General features: G+C 40.2%; 1 protein-coding gene across 1 annotated transcript in view; it reads right to left on the bottom strand.

The window, feature by feature from the left end:
* The window catches only part of LOC109463492 (multiple C2 and transmembrane domain-containing protein 1-like), a 52,317-nt gene extending 31,932 nt beyond the window's left edge, over window positions 1-20,385 (bottom strand). The window contains exons 1-3 of the mRNA XM_019760327.1: window positions 20,278-20,385; window positions 18,340-18,562; window positions 17,772-17,880 (exon numbers count right to left, since the gene is read on the bottom strand). Of these exons, the coding sequence (XP_019615886.1) occupies window positions 17,772-17,880; window positions 18,340-18,383 (153 nt within the window). The 5' untranslated portion in view covers window positions 18,384-18,562; window positions 20,278-20,385. The remainder of the gene's footprint in view (window positions 1-17,771; window positions 17,881-18,339; window positions 18,563-20,277) is intronic.
* Between the last annotated feature and the right edge of the window lie 1,860 nt (window positions 20,386-22,245).

The raw sequence follows: 22,245 nt of genomic DNA, 5'->3' as shown, positions 1-22,245 counted from the left end.
TGGGTAACAAAAGAGCAGTGAATACATCTATGTAGTACATGAGCACACATCTGCACAGAACACTAAACCACCCCCCAGAAGTGAACAGTCACATACATGTAGCAGCAAATACATGTAGACATGAAAACACATACCGGTATACATCTGCACAGAACAGACGATAAACCGGACAGTGAGTGAGTGAGTGAGAACACTAAACCACCCCCCAGAAGTGAACAGTCACATGCATGTAGCAGCAAATACATGTAGACAGTCATGAAAACACAGTGAGTGAGTGAGTGAGAACACTAAACCATCCCCTAGAAGTGAACAGTCACACACACACACACATGTACATAATTCACACGTAAATCTGCACAGACCACTAAACCAAGCTAACCTGATGCCAGGCACGGCAGGTCCGGCCCTGAACAATCTCCAACAACCTCCTCCACAGCTCCAAGCTAACACAGATAACTGTCTGCCTCCATAGCTATGAGCTAGTAATTATAGTAATACAGACTCTTGTTTGCCTCCACAGCTTCGAGCTAATACAGATTCTTGTCTGCCTCCATACATACAAGTTAATACAGTATCACTGTCTGCCTGCATATGAGCTAACAGTAAATACAGATTCTTGTCTGCCTGCACATCCCCGGATCCCTGTCCGTCAGTACTAATCTCACAGGGGATGTGTGAGCTGCATTAGGATAATGCTCCCTGGAATTAGCCTATCTAGACTCCTGCATGAGGACATTAATTTTTAAGGACAATCTTCTGGTGTACATGTACATGTAGTATTAGGAGTTTTGAAGATGAACTATGCATATGCTGGAACTGATTGTCAAATTGCATCTACAATTTCATGGAGTCCAAAACATGTGACTGCAGCCATGATTACATAATTATATAACAGCTAATTTTTAAGGACAATCTTCTGGTATGTATTAGAACCATGCTGGAACTGATTGTTGAATTGCATCAGATACAATTTCATGGAGTCCAAAACATGCGACATTAATTTTTGAGGACAATCTTCTGGTATGTAGTATTAGAACCATGCTGGAACTGATTGTCAAATTACATCATGTAGTCAGAAACATGCAGCTGCAGCCATGATTACATATATAACAGCAGCTAATTGGTTATTCAGTAAAGCTACTGTAACGCTCATCAGTAAACATAGTCTGCTGCTGGGCTGTACAGCAGGAATTGAACACACAAGAGCGTATATGGTTGACATTTGAAAACCAACCGTAACACAGCTGTAAAGATCATTTTCATCATACATTATTTTCTCATTGACCTCAATATTCTCAATGCCTGCAGTAAAACCCGGTGATCTTTCCAAATGCACTCAGCAATTACCAGACTCTGAGCTGTTGTATTGAGGAAATTACTGTTAGATGTCCTGAGAACAGTACATTCTGTACTGTGCCAGAGCCTCAATATCTCCCAACGCTTAATGTTTAATCCAATACGGGTTGCCAAGTGGTTTCCATAGTACCTGTAGCTTTCAGCAATAATATCATTATTTCACAGGCCAATGTTTTGAGAAGTACTTATTCCTGCCCGGCAACTTAGCCATGTAGGAAACATGTGCAATGTATAATGTACAACAAAATATACAATGTACATCATGACAAAAAGTTCTTAACGTTCTTGCCAACACTGAGTAAATTGGGACTTACCCCAAATTTTCTTGGACATTTGGGGTAAGTCCCAATTTACCCAGTGTTGGTACAATGTACATTGTACATTTTTTTGTACATCGATGCACAATACATAAAGTAGCCAATAGGAGCTTCAGGGCCTCATGAACACAGATGTTTCAAGTACAACAGCGTAGATTCTGAAATATTCAATAGCTGTAAATTTAAATTTCAAAATATACAGTATGTATATACATTATGAAGGTACCATACATTACGTAATGTATATAGTTGGAGATAGGACTTATATATGCAGGTGCAACAGTTCTATAATTAGAGACGATACATATACAGAGAGTACTCAATAAACAGAGAAGATATCCATTATGTATAGATTTTTCACAGATAAAAGTATCACAACATACACAGCCTGCTGTAAACGTACCAAAAGGCCACACAGACCTTCCAAACTTCCCAGCTCTGATAAATGTGTAACAATTATTACCCAGAGTTGTGTGTTAAACTCACATCCACCTGTCTGTAGCAGAAACAATCTGCCAGCTAACAGCCTCTAACACCGTAATAGCCAATAGGAGCTTCAGGGCCTCATGAACACAGATCTTTTACATGTAAGTAGAACAGTGTAGATTCTGAAATATTAAATAACTAAGTATACATCTAAATTTCAAATACACTGTATGTATAAAAATAGGTATATATAGTGGGAAATAGGATTCACATATGCAGCTGCAACAGTTCTATAATAATAAAGAGAGAAGATATCCATTATGTATAGATTTTTCATAGATAAAAGTATCACAACATAGCCTGCCATAAACATACCAAAAGGGCACACAAAAAATAAATGCGTAACAGTTGTGTGTTAAACTCACATCCACCTGTCTGTAGCAGAAACAGCCTCCACTAACACCGTAATGGACAATACAAATGTAGGAGCTTCAGGGACTCATGAACACAGATGTTTCAAGTAGAACAGTGTAGAAATATTAAATAACTGTATATTTAAATTTAAAAATACACTGTATAATAAAAATGATGGTACCATACATTATGTAGTAATATGACTCACATATGCAGGTGCAACAGTTCTATAATTACAATAAACAGAGAATACACGTTCATGTACATGTAAACTACATATATCCATAATGTATAGATTTTCACCGATAAAAGTATCACAACATATATACACAGCCTGCCGTAAACATACCAAAAGGCCACACAAACCCAGAGTTGTGTGTTTACTGGCCACCTGACTGTAGCAGAAACAATCTGCACACTGTAACAGCCTCCACTAACACTGTAACAGCCTAATAACCAGGAAATCATGCTAGTCAGAAGAACTGACGTCACTGAAGGCACTCCTGAAATATGCTTCTACTGGGAACAAAAACATTCAACAGCTAGTCCGGCAAAACTAAGTCCGTTTCCTGGATAACATCATTCAGAGGGAAACAAAATCAAAATTTTTATTCCCTGTGATTGTCTGGAGGGATGTGCCTTGTTTGGTATTGCAATTTTTGTTAAGTACTCAGGGCTCGAAATTCATTTTTGGGAATAGGTGCAATGGCGCACCCTACCTTAAAATTGGGTGCACAGAAAATATTTACTAATAGGTGCACCATATAAGATGAAATAAGTTGTAGAATGTCAGCAAAAACTAATAATTATTATGTTCCATATCTAAAGAATAGTACTATTATAACAATTTTTATTATTTTTCTGACACTTAGATGTTAAGAATATGCTGTATATTACAGTACATTTGACATCTCTATAATACCACATTACGTAAACTTACATGTATGAAAAAGAATTTTGTGCTCAACTTCAAATTTGTGTGCACCCAGTATTTTGAGCCCTGTACATGTGCACATGTAGCCAGTATTTTGAGCCCTGTACATGTGCACATGTAGCCAGTATTTTGAGCCCTGTACATGTAGATTGAATTTTAATATTTTATTTACCAGCATCCTTGAGCCTGGGTTTACTCCAGGTTACGTCTGGGCAAGTCAGCAAACATTTCTCTAACAAAAACACCGGACAGGATTTTGTACAGGAATGATCAACAGAAAATAATCAATCAGCATGAAGCCATTTCTATGCCCCTCCATATTGGATTTCATGTCTAAATATGCTACAAATGCCATACCTAGGCCTACTACGTATACATAAAATTTTAAGGTTTTTAGTGCATATTTAGTTGCAGTGTGTATGGTGTATGAACAAGTCACATACATACATGTAGTTTATTAGCCATAATTTTACTAGACAACATTGAAAGTCCTATTTTGAACATGGCACTTAATTGTGATGTATCAATATGCTGCATATGCCAGTGTGCATGTTACCCACATGTACATGTACATGTTACTAGGTTTTTAGTGCATTTACAAGCATTTCATTTTCAACTCATGTTCTCAGTTCATTTAGTGACACTGAAGAAGAGTGACAGAATTTTTGTCACGCAAAATGTCCTGAAGTTATAGTCAGATAAAACAGCTGAAACATCCCCGTACATGCAGCCACTGAGGTGCACAGTAAAGCTTGTTATGTCCAAAAGGGATTCTCCTGATCCAGTCTAATGAGCAGCAGAACCAAATTTCACGACTATTGACAATAATCGATATTAACCTGACCTAGTTCCCACATACGATTCTCCACGGTACAATAATTATTACAGCATCTTCCTATAGCATTATTATAGCATCTATAGAGCAATCTTTGTCCAGAACCTTATGTGTTTTCCTTGTTTACGATCCAGTCTAGTATTACAGTTAACCATTAAGACATAGTTTTAGATATAGTTATATTTCTAGACAGCTACCTTTATCATGTAGACTTGAAATATACATGTACTCTATTTCATTGTTCTTTTATGTTTTGTAATTTGCAATTAGCCTCCGGGCACGAATTTGCAATAAACTTTTCTTTTCTATTAAGTTCCTGTATGTGGAAGGTTTATATGTGAGAGCTTTACATGTGAGAGGTTTATATGTGTAAGGTTTAAATGTTACAGGTTTTTCAGTGTAATATAATCAGCTGCTGTGCTCTGTGCCTGTAAAGGCCAGTTTTACCGGCTGTACAGATGCATGTAATGATGCTAATTTGTGATTATTATGACTGACCTGTCAAAAAGTGGGAATTTAGTCCTCATTATTTTTGCATTTTTCGTCTTTACTGTGTTTTACAAATACATCTATAAGTCTAGAGAAGCTTGGAAAGTGCTGAAAGTGTTGAAAATTAAGGTTATTAAGAAGTCAGCCTGGCCAATCTTGTGGTTATTAATTGCACAGTCAGGTGGTTAATTGCATCTTGTGGTGGTGGTTAATGAGATTTTTCACCACTAGTTGACCAACAGTGGTGTCACGTTACATTCGCACTGTTTTACAAATTAATCATTCCGTCTGATTTAAACACGGAACAGGAACCTATACATGAACACCTCAGGTCAAGGTTTGAACCTTAAACTTTGACCTTAAACCACAATGGCAGGTGGCCTCTACCTTGTTTCTATCTTATCTAATAAAAATTTAAAATGATGTAAGCTCCTTTAGTAATATAGTATCATAAAAACTTGTATGGAATACACCCAGAGAATAAAACATTTTGGAAAATCTCCAACAGTAAATTTGCCTAAAACATGATGGCAGCCCATTGAAGATTCTGTGCAGCGAACATTGCCAGAATCAATTCATCGTTTTTCATGCCTACCGCTTCCTGAGAGGTGACTTGTCAGTGGGGAGGGCTGACATCACACAGGCTCCTGTTCTAGCACTCAAGTCATCTCTGTTTAGCAGAATTATTTATCAATGTCTGTCTAAAGGCATTCATCAGTGGCGAAAGTGATCACTTTCACATCACTTTCGCCTGTGGTAAGACCATAATCAATATTAATATGACCTTCCATATGACATTAATTATCTACAACAATAATTATCACCAACAGTTTAATTTTACATTCACCCAACTACAATATCACAATTAAGGTGTTACAATAACTTTATCAATAAGACACAAGAACTGATCAAGCTCAATCTTTGTTTCTAAATGTCACTTTTGTCAGTTCATATCTTTTGAGGCCGCCACATGACACCACTGAGTATTCAGGGAAAAGGTCCTGCTATATTGTCAAGTCTATGGATAGACAGCACGTAACATCTGTGTCCATAATATCACCAGGGTCCATAATATCGCCACCTTTAGAAATAGTGTGCTCAAAGATATTTTACTGCAACATACCCTCATCCTCCCATGGCAGGGGCAGCGGCTCCGAATTCCTTCTCCACCCCTACCCCTGCCGTATAACATGGCATCTTCTACTCTACGACCCGAGGAATATTAATATTCATGAGCTTGCCTTATTTGGCATGACCCCATTTCTGACTTGGGCGGCGAAGGGACGTCACCCTCCCCGCCGGCGACTCCGCCGCCGCCCGGTGACGAGCCCGTTAACGCATTGGGGAGGCCGTGCGGGGCAAAGTCACCGAGTTAACACCTTCCCCGTGCTCGGCGGGATCCGCGCGCAGCCTCCAGCACACGCTAGCGCCCCGCCGACGCCCGCAGCGGCCTGCATCGCAAAAGTTCTCTTTCCGAGACGACGCCATGTTTGTTTTTATTTGTCACTGAATAGCCGACATGATTGGTTCCGATAGCTAGCGCATCTCATAAATATTAATGTAAAGTGCGTTGAAGATTTTCTCTGTGATACGTGATTGGCTGAGAGCGTGTCCCTGGAATCGGGTCGTAGAGTAGAAGATGCCATGTTATACGGCAGGGGTAGGGGTGGAGAAGGAATTCGGAGCCGCTGCCCCTGCCATGGGAGGATGCATACCCTAGGTATGTACATTTGATGTGTGAAGGAGTGCATACCAAAAGTATGTTGCAGTAAAAATCACTGTATGAAAAACCACGTTTCCAAGAGTTTCCAGTCCCGCACACGCTCGTGAAATTCGCCGTGTCCTGGTCGCGTCCATGGATTTCCGGGCTCCGCGTGTACGGCCCCGGATATTTCCTTACACTCCCGGATTCGTGCTCGCCGTGCACGTGCAAGGAAATTTACGCCCCGCACACTTGGCGTGTGTTGGGGAGTGGCTAACAATAAGGGGTAATTAGGTACTGCGTGTATTCATGTTTCAGGTGATAATTACTTGAACCAAAATTGCCAGCACTTTAATCTAAGCAAATTAGATATAGAATGATCAAGGATTGTTAATACAACATTTGAACCTATGCGTCCTTGGCTTGATTTGTCGTGATGTCGTCCATACGACAAAGCACATTTGAGCGTAGGGCGCCCCGACGCTGGCGTTATATGACCTACTCGGTCAAAATGACCTAAATCTACACTCCGGTCTAAATCTGATTTTTTTATTTTGGAAATAATAGTTTAGGCCACACCAATTTAATTTCTTGGTTAACGGATTTTTCTAGAAAAAAATGGAGCGGGCGGGCGAAAAAAAATAAAAATAAAAATTTGAGACCACCTGCCATACAGCCATGTAGTAAGCAATCCATTAAGTTAAGTTACAAAATGATATAAGACATTATATTAGACACTTATTGAACTGAAAGGACCATCACTACATGTACATGAGCAACTTCTCTTACATCCCTTTACAATTATTCGTATTATTTTGCAAGATACACATCTTTACTGTATGAACAACAAACTGTCACTGAGTGTCAGTTGACAAGACTCCCATCCAACTGGGTTTCACTTATTATTCATCTTTCAAGTTCCAAAGAGTGGTTTAATCAGGGTGCTCTGTTCAGATCCCATTGTTTTCTTAGTTCAGGGCACACAGCTTACCACTGGGCTGGGCATTCTATTGTGTCTGGCTGATATGGAAGTTATTTAGAGCTTGAAATGTACAATATCCTAAATATATGCTTTAGACAAATTTCCAGGAATGTGTAAAAGTTATTGGCAAAAGAATTAACTACTTTTACAGATATTTCATTTCTTTTTTTATCTTTCCCCAATTCCCAAATACTACCGGTAGTATACATTTTATATTTCCCATTATACACTTTAGGTATGCTACAGCTACATTATACTAGTACATAGCCATCATTCAAACAAATAGCCACATTGACACACTCTTCAAGTTGCCACAAATTCAATGGTCTAGGGTTTCACTATAAAGTCCTTGATGTATGGGGATTTTTATTTGTAGGGGGAACCATTTTATTAAAAAATTTAGATGTAATAATTGATGCATTATTTGCAATTGTACTCCTGTTTATAGGTATCTAAATAAGATGTAACTTTGTTAAAATGCCACATGCACATGTAGTATTTTTCACAGAGTAATTTCTATAATTAAAAGAACCTGTTTCCCCCTACTCAAAGTGGACTCTTCCGACCGTGAGAAAGTTAGTGAATGGACTTACGTGCATGGAGGACTTTTTACTTTGCCAAAATTCCCATGTTTGTGGTAGGATTTTGTACTTTTTGAGAGTAATACAGTTTGTGATGCCAGAATACATTGTTATGTCGCGTTATTTTTACATATTCCCTGGAAAAAAGATCGTTTTGAAGGTGTGTGTGCATGTGCCGCCCAGGCCGAGTTTATACGTTCGGCCGATAATTTACTTTTAACGCCCGTTACTAGCACATGTTTCCGACACAATATGTGTTTAAATGAAATATAATATATATCTAAAAGGGAGATGATATGTTGTTACAGGCACGATGACTTAGTAAATCTGCCGTACGTTTGACTGTCGTCAGTGAAGTTTTCTCCCATGAATGGTGACATGTGCAAAGGGGGTGGGGGGCGAGTTCTATATCAAAATAATTTTTTTTGACGAACTTTTGAAGAGGCAACCTAGCTTTCCGAACAAATTGCACTCAGAAAAATGTTTCTGCCTTGAAGCAATGTATTTTTAACGCTGTTAACTATGCCCAAATTTTGAAAAATTACAACGTACGGGGTGGATTTTGGGGGCCCAATTCGGGACCCGAGAGTATGGATTTTTGTTCTGTTTTTATTTTTATTTCATTTTGGCAAAAAAACGAAGCGGCGAATCCGTTAACCAAGGAAATAAATTGGTGTGGCCTTATCCGTGAGGTTCATTACCATGATGTAATCAAACGCTTGACTAAAAGGGGTTTAAACTAACATGACCTGATCAGTTTGCTATGATTTTTAGGTACATGTATGGGTAATAATATGCAAGCTTTACATTGTAGTTCGGTCGATGTGTATTGCGATGTGTCTGACATGGCGTCCGTTTATGTGAATAGCCTTTGTGTAAACAAAGGGAGAACTCACAGCGTCCCCACGCCTGGTAAAATACTGAAATCCAGCAAAACAAGTCAACCCTCATGACATTAATTGTGGATTTTGGATACATTTACAAAGAGTAAGGTTATGTTGGAGTTGAAGTGCGGTTTTATTTCACTTAGTGAGCGACAAGTTGTGTAATTCTAGAACGAATAAAGCCATGTAATCATGACGAATTAGAATTATGAAGATCATTTGTCTGCCTTGAAATAAATACATTCACACAATCAGAAACATCCTATCATCCAAGTGTTCAGACTGCACAGGCGATTTAACTTAAAACCTATAATATAAAAACAAGATGGTTGTAGTATTGAACGCGATCACGTGATTATATGACTGACGACCAATCCTACCTTGCTCTCGCCGGGACCAGCCAATAAGAGACGCGATGCTTTGTTTTGGTGGGTCGCTTGAATCTTGCTTTGTCACAACGACGGTTTGCTTTTTCAAAACACGTTTGTCTCGGCTTGCAAAGATTACTAGTATGTTCCTGAACTAAAATGGCGTCAAACATTCCGTTCTGTTACTTCGTTTTCGCAACGGAAGAAATGACTCTACTACATTGAAAGGACAACACCGCAACGAACCAGCAAACCGACAGGAGGAAGGGTAAGCTAAAACAAGGATACTATTATATATACGGCACTATCGTTACATATATCTTAAACATGTTGTTTAAAAACCTTGGCTAAGTTGTGCCTACGGCAGAAATATTTATTTTGGCAAGAAGTGTACACTATTTTTTTACTGATTAATAACATAGTTTATTATTTCTACTTAGAAGTACATCGATATAGTTTGTATGTTGCTCAGAACATATGTACTTTTTTCAGGCGCGGATTTGGGATACTTTGAGACGATTTGAAGAAACTTTATCGCCAGGCTGTCGGAGAGCTCAGAAAAGAAAGAAAGAAAAGCGACTGCAGTCACACAGAAGAGGGTGAGTCTATGCAAATGTATATCTTTGCATACGAAGGCCGACAAGGCTCTTGACAATTTGAATTGTTTTCATTACCGAGGGAAATGTTGTGTTTGTATTGTTCCCATGATTACAATGAAAAGAAACAAGTAGACGTTGATGCTTGATGAATGGAGCCTTTTCATCTGGACAAAATTGTTGCTGTCTGACGTTAAAAACATTCGTTAAAAATGATAAATGACTTCTCCTCGAAATGTGTCCATACAGACGTCCGCATCTTTGCCAGGCTTGTTTATAAAACGTCTAGTACATGTACACGTAACTTCAAATGAAATTCAAAAATGCCTTCGACTTTTGACTTCGATTTTCGTTTTTCCATGTCCTGCAGGCCAGGCTGGAGGCAAACAGGCAGACTGCACACCCAGGCTCAGATCTAAAGGCGAGGGTGCTGTGTTAAAGCGCCCGGCAGGCTCCGACGACCCAGGCCGGCCCCGCTGCACTCCCGCCCGGGGTGCACCCCGCGCCCAGCACGCCGCTCCGGCCTGACTGCGACCACAACCGACACCAACACCACGCCATCCCGCAGACAGACATGGGGCAGTTTGTCCTTCCAGGATTAAAACATTTCGCTATGGTCCCCTGAAGCAGGGGGGGGGGGGGCATACCTCCTGGCCTTCAATCTACAACTAAGCCTCATTTTGTAGAGGCGACAACGCAAACTTTACGAAACCGACAGCTTGTCTTTAACGACATTGTAAATTGAATACGTGTTCATGTAATTAATTTCTGAGCAAATGATCTTTTTTTGTAATGACGTGATATTGTTTTCTGCCAAGCCTCATTTAACTTCATGTTAGGTCTGCCATTATGTTTTTGCTACACGTACATGTATTTTGATGAACTTTGTTTGAGGCCTTCTTTGTTTATTGAAAATTTAGTCTTTTGACTGTTTGTGTAAGCGCCATTCACTTTCATGATCTGAGGGCTATTTTCCTCTTTTAACCTGATGATATGTCAGTATTAGTTACTTTTTGACATTTTTTGCTAAAATGGACTTCTATTTGGAGGTGACTGTGATGAGATGTGATGTTAGTTTACTTTTTAAAGTTAGAGAAATCTGTTAATTACTAGTAATTTCTGAGTTTACACCGGGTCCAACGATTTTAAAAGTCTAGTCCCTGGAAGGCTAGTTCGGGAAAAAGCTATTGTTTCTATGTTTCGGCTACACATTTTTGTAAAGTACCAGGTTACATTATTGTATAGTGTTAGCATAGTGCATAACGTGTATACACTATACATAGAGCGTTATTTTTGTCAGTCTGTAAATGGCGATCCTGTTTATACCAATAAAACGATGAATGAAGTATAAACATGTATTACTTTTTTTATGAATGAAATGTGTTCCTAAAACATCGAAATGTGTCCCGGGAGCGGGGGAAGCGATTTCTCGGGAGCCGGGCAGCGAAGCCCCGGGAGCAGGAAGGGGGGTCCCCGTAGTGGGTGCAGTGGGGTCCCGAGAACGGGAACAGCAGGGCCCCGGGAATGGGACCAACGGGTCCCGGGAACGGGAGCAACCGGTCCCGAGAGCGGGGCGAGTTTTGGCCGGGGAGGGGGGGTGTAGTACCGGCATGTCCGACCCGTACACGGCGAATTTCCGCTGCCGTGTGGAGAATAATTAGGTGATAATTGCCGCTAAATTATGCATATTCCAGCAACGCACGGAGCGGTGCACGGCCATTTCCTGCCGTGTACGGGGATGTACAGGGATCGTGTCCGGGCATATAACGTCCAGTACACGACCTGCACACAAAAAGTGGTTCATTTCCGGGAGTGTACAGGACATGTACGGGACTGGACACGTTTCGTGTGCAGGTCGGAAACCCCCGGGTTCTACCGGAAACCTAAAATATCCGGGAAAGTGTGCGGCAATTTCTCACACGGAAACTAGGGATTTTGTGCCGTGAATATCTTTAAGCACACTGTTTCTCAAGGCAATATTATGGACCCTGGTGATATTATGGACACGGATGTTACCAAAATCCCTGCTATTATACAAATCTGTGGATAGATCACTAGCAAGTCGCTGCTATAGTACCATATCTGCGGAAGATGACCAACGTCCCTGATACTAAACAAGTCTGTAAATAAATGACTGGTACCCAAAGTCCTGCCAGCCCATCCCTATCCAGGCACAGCTATCATACATCAGTTATGCACCGCTGAATATTGAGGACAGGAATCACTCTCCACTATCAGAGCAGCGATTTATACATTTATCACGCAGAGGACTGATGGCAGGCAAGAAATGGAGAATCAAATTTCAAACAGATAAAATCTCCCACCATTTATCTTGTCTTTCATGTGTCCTTCTGATAACCAAAGGTGGAGCTTACAGGAATGTTGGCATGTTGCAAAATAAAGCAGAGCTAGAAATTCATTTTTGGGAAAAGGTACACTGGTGCACCCAACCTAAAAAATTGGGTGCACAAAAATTTTTTGGGGTGCACCATATAAGATAAAATAAGAATGCAAAAGCTAATTATATATTATTTCTTAAGAAAGTGTTATAACTGTTACAATGATTTTATTATTTTTCTAACACTTAGGTGTTAAGAATATGCTGTATACTACAATACATTTAACATCATTTGTAAACCTACATAACATAGTTAGATGCACGGCTCCAAATTAGGGTGCACTAAGGTGCACATGCACCCAGTATTTCCAGCCCTGAAAGTGTTTCACGCATTCAGTGTCCAGTTTTCTTAACCTATATATGAAAACATGAAATATAGAATTGTTTATCAGATACAAGCAGAGCACACTGCATTATTGTCAAAATATATCAAGGACAATTTTGCATACATTTAAGCTCTAGTAAATCAATACATTGCATATCATGCTAGTTTGGCCATAACCTGTCCTCACTAACTCATACCAGGCTTCAGCACTAAGGACAGGCCCTACAGCTAGTACTGGTGCAAGTATGTTTAAAACCTGTCCTCACTAACTCACACAGGCTTTCAGCACTAAGGACAGGCCCTACAGCACTAGTACTGGTGGCAGTATGGTTAAAACCTGTCCTCACTAACTCACACCAGGCTTTCAGCACTAAGGACAGGCCCTACAGCTAGTACTGGTGCAAGTATGGTTAAAACCTGTCCTCATTAACTCACACCAGGCTTTCAGCACTAAGGACAGACCCTACAGCTAACATCTGTGCAAGTAAGGTTAAAACCTGTCCTCACTAACTCACACCAGGCTTCCAGCACTAAGGACAGGCCCTACAGCTAATATCTGTGCCAGTATGGTTAAAACCTGTCCTCATTACCCCCAGCCTGACACAATAAGGTGAACTGCCAGTCCCAACAGAGTTCCATGATGTTTCCAACGGGACAAATTACTTTGTATCCGTCCAGCTATAATCAGGCAAAGGGGACAGCAACAATTGATTTGAGTCCGGAGGCAACAGACAATTTAAGATGATTGCAGAGAGGAGTTGGGTGAAATTGAGCAGTTTATATCATAGCTGCTTAATGCTAAATCCTCGAGTTGAGTTTAGATAGTGCCGCTATATTATACACACTGCAGCTTGCACTTTTAACTAATTATATTCTAACTAGTATTCATCTGAACACCTTGCAAAGAACTCAGGAGTAAAGAGGTGTTTTGCAGAAGATGGGAAACTGGGTCGGGTTTTGACAGTTCGGGTTCTGCCATCCATCACTGAGCTGGTCTCATTATTCCTTATTGTTCCAGTCGTTAGTCACTTTCAGCAGGGCAGCAGGGAGGCAGTCAGGTCATGCAGTACACAGGAACAGGAGGCGTTATATCCAGAACCATATGCCAAAAAGCAGTTACTCAAGCAACTGGATATGATTTTGGAAACGGGTAGACGTTTCAGCTGGTATCCATATACATGTATATATAGAAATGCAGGTTTATAAGCATTTATCCTCTGGTCTCTCAGTCACTGAAGAAAGCTAGTGGATACTATGTGGCTGAAACTTCTGACCGTTTCCAAAATCATATCCAGCTGCTTGAGTAACATTTACTACTTTTTGGCGTATCGTATTACCTGGATGTCTAACCTTCATCGACGTATCCAGAACCATACTTTATCTAGAGCCATGCTTTACTCAGAACCATGCTTTATCCAGAACCACGCTTTATCCAGAACCATGCTTTACCCAGAACCATGCTTTACCCAGAACTGAACTATACTGAGGCAAGGTTCAGGATACAACAGGAGCCAAGAGGCAGTCAGGTTATCTAGTATACAAGAACTGGTGGAGCACATTTTAAATAGGCTGATATTTCTGCTATTCGTGTGATGAGCCTTGGGGTGCGTATACAGTGGACTTGATCTGAACAATACTGGCACAAAGTGGCCCAGCCTGAGGCTGACTTTCTAACACACTTCAGAAGGAGCTGGTGATAGTCTTAGTCCACCTAGCCTGAAGGCACAGAATCTCTCATCTGACTACCCCAAAGCCAAAGCAAACAGACCTGAACTCCAGCACATACTGTACCTGATCTGACTCCTTAACCAGCATGGACTTTACAGCATTTTGAATACAAATTTGTCATTTGTAACTGTGTTTCACATGTAATTTCAACTGGTTTGTATGTATCTTCTAATATCCACCTATACTATGAAACTGAGCCTATTGTTAAAAATGGCAAATATATATATTTTTACCATTGTGACTGTTTTTTTTTTAAAATCAAATTGTGATTGTAAAATTATAAACTTGGTTTTAGTTCAGTGTTACACACTGCTAATACCAATAAAGCTATCTTGTATCTAGTATCTTATTCTTATCCCTCCTCTGGGGAAATCACAGAAAACTGAGACAGAAAAAACCGGGTCATGTCAGCTCTGAGGAGAAAGGAGAGGCACCATGAATGTTATCTACATCAGGACTAATAATAACTGCAACAAGTAGGACTGATGGGTGCTGCTGGCAGCAATAATCTTCCCTTGCCTGCAGGAATGCCATTACTGTGTATTACTGTGTATTACTGTGTATCATTGTGACCAATTATGAAGCCTTTTCAGTACAAAACTGCTGCATTCATGCGAAGCCCCACGGCTTAGAAATTACTGACTTGCCACCTGGAAAATAGATGGGAGTAATTTGGAGAAAGATGGGCTTTCTAATGATGCAGGTTTCAATCTGTTTGTAAATGCTTGGCAGGAATGAAGGGAATCTCTTCTGTAGTTCAGCGTTAGGCCTATGGAAAAAATGTTGTGTTTCCTGTTTCCTGATTGACCCTAGAAAAAAACTGCCAACCATAGACTTTTTTTGGGTGAAAACGCAAGGGACATAAAAGTTTGAGCTTATCGATATTTTCTAGCTCCATGATCTGACACCTGAGTGATGAAACATTGTACAATTGTTTTTCCTACATTGACATTGAAAATATAAATGAGTCCTCACATTTTACTAAACTGTATTATTTATAAGTTGGATCACAAGAGATTGCTAAAATGAGAAAGAAAGAAAAAGATAATCTGTACCTACCAACCCTAATTTTTTTTTCAGGACTGAAACAGGAAACACATTTTTTTCCTAGGCCTTATTATTTCTTATCTTATACCTACTGATCAAATCTACACTCAAGTTTATTTCTCTAAGGTAAAAATGTCTGTAATGTTTGACTTCCAAGAATTCTCAGCAGACATTTTCCTATAATAAGGGATCATTTTGTTTCTCACCAGTGGGTCTTCTGGATCCGGCACTTGGGAAAATAAGAGCACAAATTGCATCAAACGACTGACTCTCTCAGCAGTGCAGTTTTAACTGCTGTCATATTTCAGCTGGATGGGATCTGAGCTAAGCCAGACGGACAGGAAAATGGGACAGTCTCTCTGCTGTGGGTGTCTATAATAATAATAGCTTATTGACAAGAATCCAGGAACATGGCAGCGTATAAAATGCTGAATTGCGCACTCAGGCTTTAAAAACAGACTAAACAAGAATTCAGAGATCTCAAACCTCCATGAAATATATGAGTTTTTGTAAATGTTTTTACACTGTACACTACTGTACAAAACAAAATAACAGGTTTTTGTGCTGAAATAGGTCAGGGTATCTGTCGTGGTTATAACAGGTAAGGTTAGGGTAGAGCAGGAACTCAGATGAAGCATAGTTATGTTTTTTTCCAAGTAGCCAGTAGTGCAATGCAGCTCTGCTACGGTTCACGTTACAGAAGCTGTGTTGTGTTCAAATTAGAAACTGTGAGTTTCTTGCTGCGAATAAAACATCAAAGTGTTATAACCCTGCCTGTCCCTAACTATGTAACTATGAGGTTTATAACTGGTCAGCCCGTCTGTCTTCTGTGCTTTATTTGACAGCTGCAGGTGTTTTTGGAGTTCTGCATATTTGCCTACAGGAGCTGTGTTATATGTGACGGAACAAGCTACGGAACAACTACATCACTATGGAACAAGCTTCCCTGTGAATGCTTCCCAAATGGGTATAACTTTAAACTTTTCAAGTCTAGAGTGAACAAACATCTGTCTCTACAGTTCCTTAACATAACAAAAACAGTACAATGTGGTTCATATGAGCCTTGTTTTGAGGTGAAAATTGAACTAGATTTTTTTAAAAATGAGGCACACAGTTTCTCACTGCAGTAAAACAGCCAGCCCAGTGTTACAAAGTTGCCTTCTCCTAACTATGAGCATTATAAAACATCCCAGTGTTATCAACCTGCCTGCCCCTAACTATGTAACTATGAGGTTTATAACTGTTTTTGTCAGCCCGTCTGTCTTCTGTGCTTTATTTGACAGCTTCAGGTGATAACGACCATTTTGAGACCATCAGAAACTCCCAGCACTGGTGGTATAATAGCATTATATTGGGATTTATGGAAGGCATACTCACTATTGGATCATGATGGGACTCAGAAATGAGAAAACTCTATCTTTGGAATTACAAGCTTATGACATATAATATTATGCAGAAAGTGTTTGCTGCCTACTTGTACACAAAGTCTTTTACACATTTATTTTCTCATATACAAGAAAGAGATAGCAGATCTTTATAATCTGATACAATCTATTTTCCCCTTCTTCATACATCTCTAAGTTGTACATATAAATTTATATTTCTAATGAGCTTAGACAAACCTTCTATATTGAAACATACCTGTTCTTACCTGTTTACCATCAGGAAGAAACGAGAAGAAACCGAATTTAGTTAATTTATCTAATTGTAGCTACTTAACGATGTATGTAATGTTATCTGTATTCCATCCTTGTGTTGTGACCTGTACTTAACCCAGTGGGTATGTCTGTACAATAAAGGTCTTCATTCATTCATAAACTGGCTAGTTAGCTCATTCAGCTAGTAGAAGCTGCTTTCCAATGGGGCCCAGCATACACTTACAAAGGACAAGACATGGTTACATCTAGTCAAGCAACGAAAGGTGGACAACAGTCAAATAAAATCACATAACAGGGGGGCTTCAAGTTGCAGTTATAACTTTCCCCCTTCCCATCTCACCCCCCACCCCCACCCCCTGCACAGTAACCTACTATAATATGGTGACATGATCTTCATCAAGCTATGATTTGATTTTAGCTATAATTAGTAACTTGTCTGACATGTAACCTCAACGTGTATGTAAATTTGTAGTCATATGTGTATATTTGTACTGTGTGTGTAATGTGTAATGAGCCCTGGAAGATTAGCCCTAACAGGCTAAAGGGTATCGTAATAAACTGAAACTGAAGCTGAAAGTGGTCTCCAAAACAAAAAGAAGAGGTTGTCCACTGATATAAAACTTCTGAATCAGAATGTTACATCTATCTCTGAGTTCCTTATAAGACACATGATGAAAGTTTTGTCCATCTCCTTTAAGACACATATTATGCATATTTGTTAAGAAACTGACCTCTTCCTTCTCATCACTAGTTTTTGGCACCAGAGTGAGGTCCAGGAGAAGGTAGCCCAGGTCTTCTGCCACGTGTGGATCCTCTAGCTCTACTTTAAACTCTTCTTTCCTGCAGGAAACACAAAAACATCAAATATCACACACTGTTATACCATATCACAACAGAACAAACAACAAACACACTGCTAGAGATTACTGAGATGTTTTGTACTTTTGTGTAGATCCTCTAACTCAACTCTTTCCTACAGAACAAACAAAAACAAAACTTTCAGCACCAAGGACGGCACAGCAGAACTGAATCAGCAGGCCAATCTGCCAATCATCCAAGCCCCCCTGTCAATCATCTCCTTTCCACCTGTCAATCATCCCAGCCCCACCTGTCAATCATCCCAGCCCCACCTGTCAATCATCCTAGCCCCACCTGTCAATCATCCCAGCCCCACCTGTCAATCATCCCAGACCCACCTGTCAATCATCCCAGCCCCACCTGTCAATCATCCCCAGCCCCACCTGTCAATCATCCCAGCCCCACCTGTCAATCATCCCAGCCCCACCAATGAGGACCCACCTGTGAATGATGAGTGCGGCCAGGTCGATGTAGGCATGACCCATGGGGTCATCCTGCAGCCCCCTGTCGTAGTCGAACACTTTCACCACGAGCGGCCGGGTCACGTCGTCCACGGGCAGCGAGAAGCTCTCGTCCCACCGAGGGTTCAAGTTCTTGTACACGATCCTGCTCTTGTACACCTGCTTCCCGTCGTACTTGAACTTCACATAAGGGTCGCTGGTTCCTGGAAGTTAGAGAAAATAATCGTTACCAAGGGTTCAAGTTTACTGAGGGTTCAAGTTTACCGAGGGTTCAAGTTCTTGTACACGATCCTGCTATTGTACACCTGCTTCCCATCATACTTGAACTTCACATAAGGGTCGCTCGTTCCTGGAAGTTGGAAAGAACATAATACTGCTCATCATACTGCTGAAAGTGTCTTACAGAAAAAGACATGCACCCCTATATCCTACACTACGTAATACTATATATTATACAGTAGAAAATAGATAGTACTTAAGCAACTGGATAGATTTTGAAAAATGTGGACTAAGTACATGTAGATGCGTAGAAATGTCTGACAGTTTGCAAAATCTACCCAGTCACTTTAAGCTAGTAACTGTTTTCTAGTGAATCTCATGACCTGGATGTCTAACCTTCATCGACACATCATTTGTTCTGTTCACACACGGATTAACACCTAAACTTGAGGGGATTAAAGTCCCATCTTTGAGAGATTAACTCCAGACTTAAGGATCAGTCACCACCCACATTCACTTTATATGACTTTCCTGAAGGTTACACCAGAATGGCCGCCGGCTCCAAACCGTTATGTCAGCGCTCTGTACTTGTACCTTCACATGTCCTGCAGCACCAAGGATGCATAAAACGTGGCAGTGTGCAGCCAAGGTCACAGCCAAGGTCACAGCCAAGGTCACAGAAAAAGCACATCTTGCACTACAGAGGTCAACGGATTAATGATCCGATCTTACGACCTTGTCACCCCAGGAAGAGGAGGGTGGGAGGGGGGCGGTGCACTGTGCAGGGGCAATTGGAGGGTTGATAGCAAAAGCAGATGCCTTGAACTTGGCAGGCACGGAAATCAAGTTAGCCATGACGGGGTGACAATATTATTGCTGGGACATGGGAATGGAACTAATGGAACTATTTTTGTGAAAATAAAATCTCAATAAAATCTCAAGCCACGTGACAAGCTTCACTGGGTCAGTCTACTGAGGAAGACTGGTCGAAAGCTCGTGAGAGGTGAGAGAATTTTTTGTGTTGGACCAAAAGTTTTAACTTTAAACATGTAACAACCAACACAGATGAACTTTCATGATAGTAGAATCTCACAGAGTTGACCATGATAGGATGGCAGAAATGCTGTGACATGAGAAGAATAGAACTCAAAGATTCATGATGAAACCTTATGATGATATTCCTCACATCTCCACAGTTTTCTATCAACGTGAACTAAACTCTGCCCACAGAAGTCAGGCCAACTTAGTCTCCTGTACATATAGCATGTTACTCACCTTATCTACAGAACCATTGAGCCTTTTCCTTTATCACTGTGAACCAAGTTTATGCCAAAAAACAATTACTCAAACACCAGTTATGATTTTGAAAACGGAAAGACGTTTCATAAAAACTAACTTGTTCAGGCGGTATAGCTTGGAGTCAGACGTCTCTACTCACCACATTTACCATGAAGCCTTAAATTCGTATCAATGTGAACTATGTTTAGTTCAGAATGCTTAACTTAAATAGTGTGCTTAAAGATATTTTTACTGCAACATACCCTAAGGTATGTACATTTGATGTGTGAAGGAGTGCATACCAAAAGTATGTTGCAGTAAAAATATCTTAAAGCACACTGTTTCTCAAGGTGGCGATATTATGGACCCTGGTGATATTATGGACACAGATGTTAACTATAATGTTGATGACTCTACTGACCACATTTGTCCCTGATAGCGAGTCTCCTGCCCTCCTTCAAGGTCACGTCCAGAGTGAAGAAGTCATACTGATGCCTGACACTGCGAGCCGTGGGCCTGGGGATGCCGTCAGTCTGTAACACAACAGCAACACAACTCATTACAACCTCTGTACAACACTAACACAACCTAAGTACAACACTAACACAACCTCGGTACAACACAAACACAACCTCGGTACAACACTAACACAACCTCGGTACAACACAAACACAACCTCGGTACAACACAAACACAACCTCGGTACAACACTAACACAACCTCGGTACAACACTAACACAACCTCGGTACAACACAAACACAACCTCGGTACAACACAAACACAACCTCGGTACAACACTAACACAACCTCGGTACAACACAAACACAACCTCGGTACAACACAAACACAAGTCAGAACATCAGGTCAGAAACTGGGTAAACTTATAATATACATGTACTCAGTCCCTCTGTACAACACTTTGTAATGGATATACATGTAGACAGCAAAATTTAGCAACTTCAGCCAAATTAAGAACAGTTTTGTGTGTGATTTATAGAGAAGAAACTTTGTCTACGATACTACTGCTACTGTCAGTCTACGATAAAATGTACAGTAAATATAAATAAAATGAAATGCAACTTTGGAATACAGTGACTTGAAATGTACTATAATCACTAAAGTAATAGAAAGAGCCTTGGAACAGACATTATACTTTGTAATCAAATAACTCAGACCTTGGAACAAGCATCGTTAATTGTCGGATCGATACCTGGCACTTTGCTGACTCATCAGTCTTCCAAACACAACCGTCCGTAGGTTGTAATTTTGCAAGCATCGGAATTCAGAAGCCCCCTGCTAAATTAGCGTGGAGCCAGTTTTGTTAACAAACATTATACAGAAGCTGTTGGACTGAGAGCCGACTATGAATAACCTTGGCAAGATTGAGACTTCGCGGCACCAGCCAAAAATTTGCACATGTATTTCTGGAGCTTTAACTTTAAGGCAACACTTATTAAATTTGTTGGTTCTCAGATTTTTTCAGAAAAAAAAATGAAGCGACAGGGTGAAAAAAAAAAGTAAAAACAGGTCTAGGCATCCTACTATAGCTCCAAATGCTTCGATAGGAGCCATGAAGTCAACACGAAAGACTGGATTCTAAATTTAAACAAAGAATTATGAACTTTAATCAAACCACGTGCACTGCATTGATAGATGGAAAAACTGTAACAAGTAGGAAGAAAAGGACTTTCCTAAACTGTCGGGTGCAAAATATGAGCATTTTTTAGTTGATTCAGAACCAGAATCTTTTTTTTTCTTTGAAAATCAGTACAAATGAAGAGGCGGATCCGAGAACCAACAAATTAAATTGGTGTGGCCTTACTGTGGAGCTAATAGCATGGTTGGGAAGTCTGAACAACCAACCATTATTATGTACATCTCAATGCTGCAATCCATCCGTGAGCTCAAGGTTACATGTACATTACCATACAGGCACTTAGGCTGGCAAACCTATACTATAGTATACCAGTACTGGAGACGCTTATTTAAATTCCACTGTCTGTGCCAAATTGCTTTGCAGGAAGGCTCAGGCAGACTTGTTCATGGTTACTCTACAGTTGGCATGCACAATTACACAGTATACTTAATACTTGTATGTGCCATGCACAAATTACTAGGTACAAGCAGTGCATATATTTACACATACACCAGGTACATGTACATACATGTAAGAACATGTTTGCACATGTAAGTACATGTTTGTACATGTAAGTACATGTTTGTACATGTTGTCATGTAAATCTGTAATAATTATCAGTTAATACATGTACTAGTAAGTCCAGCATGGAAGAGGAAATTAAAACCAGACTAAGACATTGTCTGCTGTAAGTTATCTTTTTTGTTTGTTTGCTTGCTTTCGGATCACATAACTGGTTTAAGATTCTGACT

The sequence above is a fragment of the Branchiostoma belcheri genome, unplaced genomic scaffold, assembly GCF_001625305.1.
Source record: "Branchiostoma belcheri isolate BF01 breed outbred unplaced genomic scaffold, Haploidv18h27 scaffold127, whole genome shotgun sequence".
NCBI classification, from domain to species: Eukaryota; Metazoa; Chordata; class Leptocardii; order Amphioxiformes; family Branchiostomatidae; genus Branchiostoma; species Branchiostoma belcheri.
This window is presented reverse-complemented; position numbering and strand designations above follow the sequence as displayed.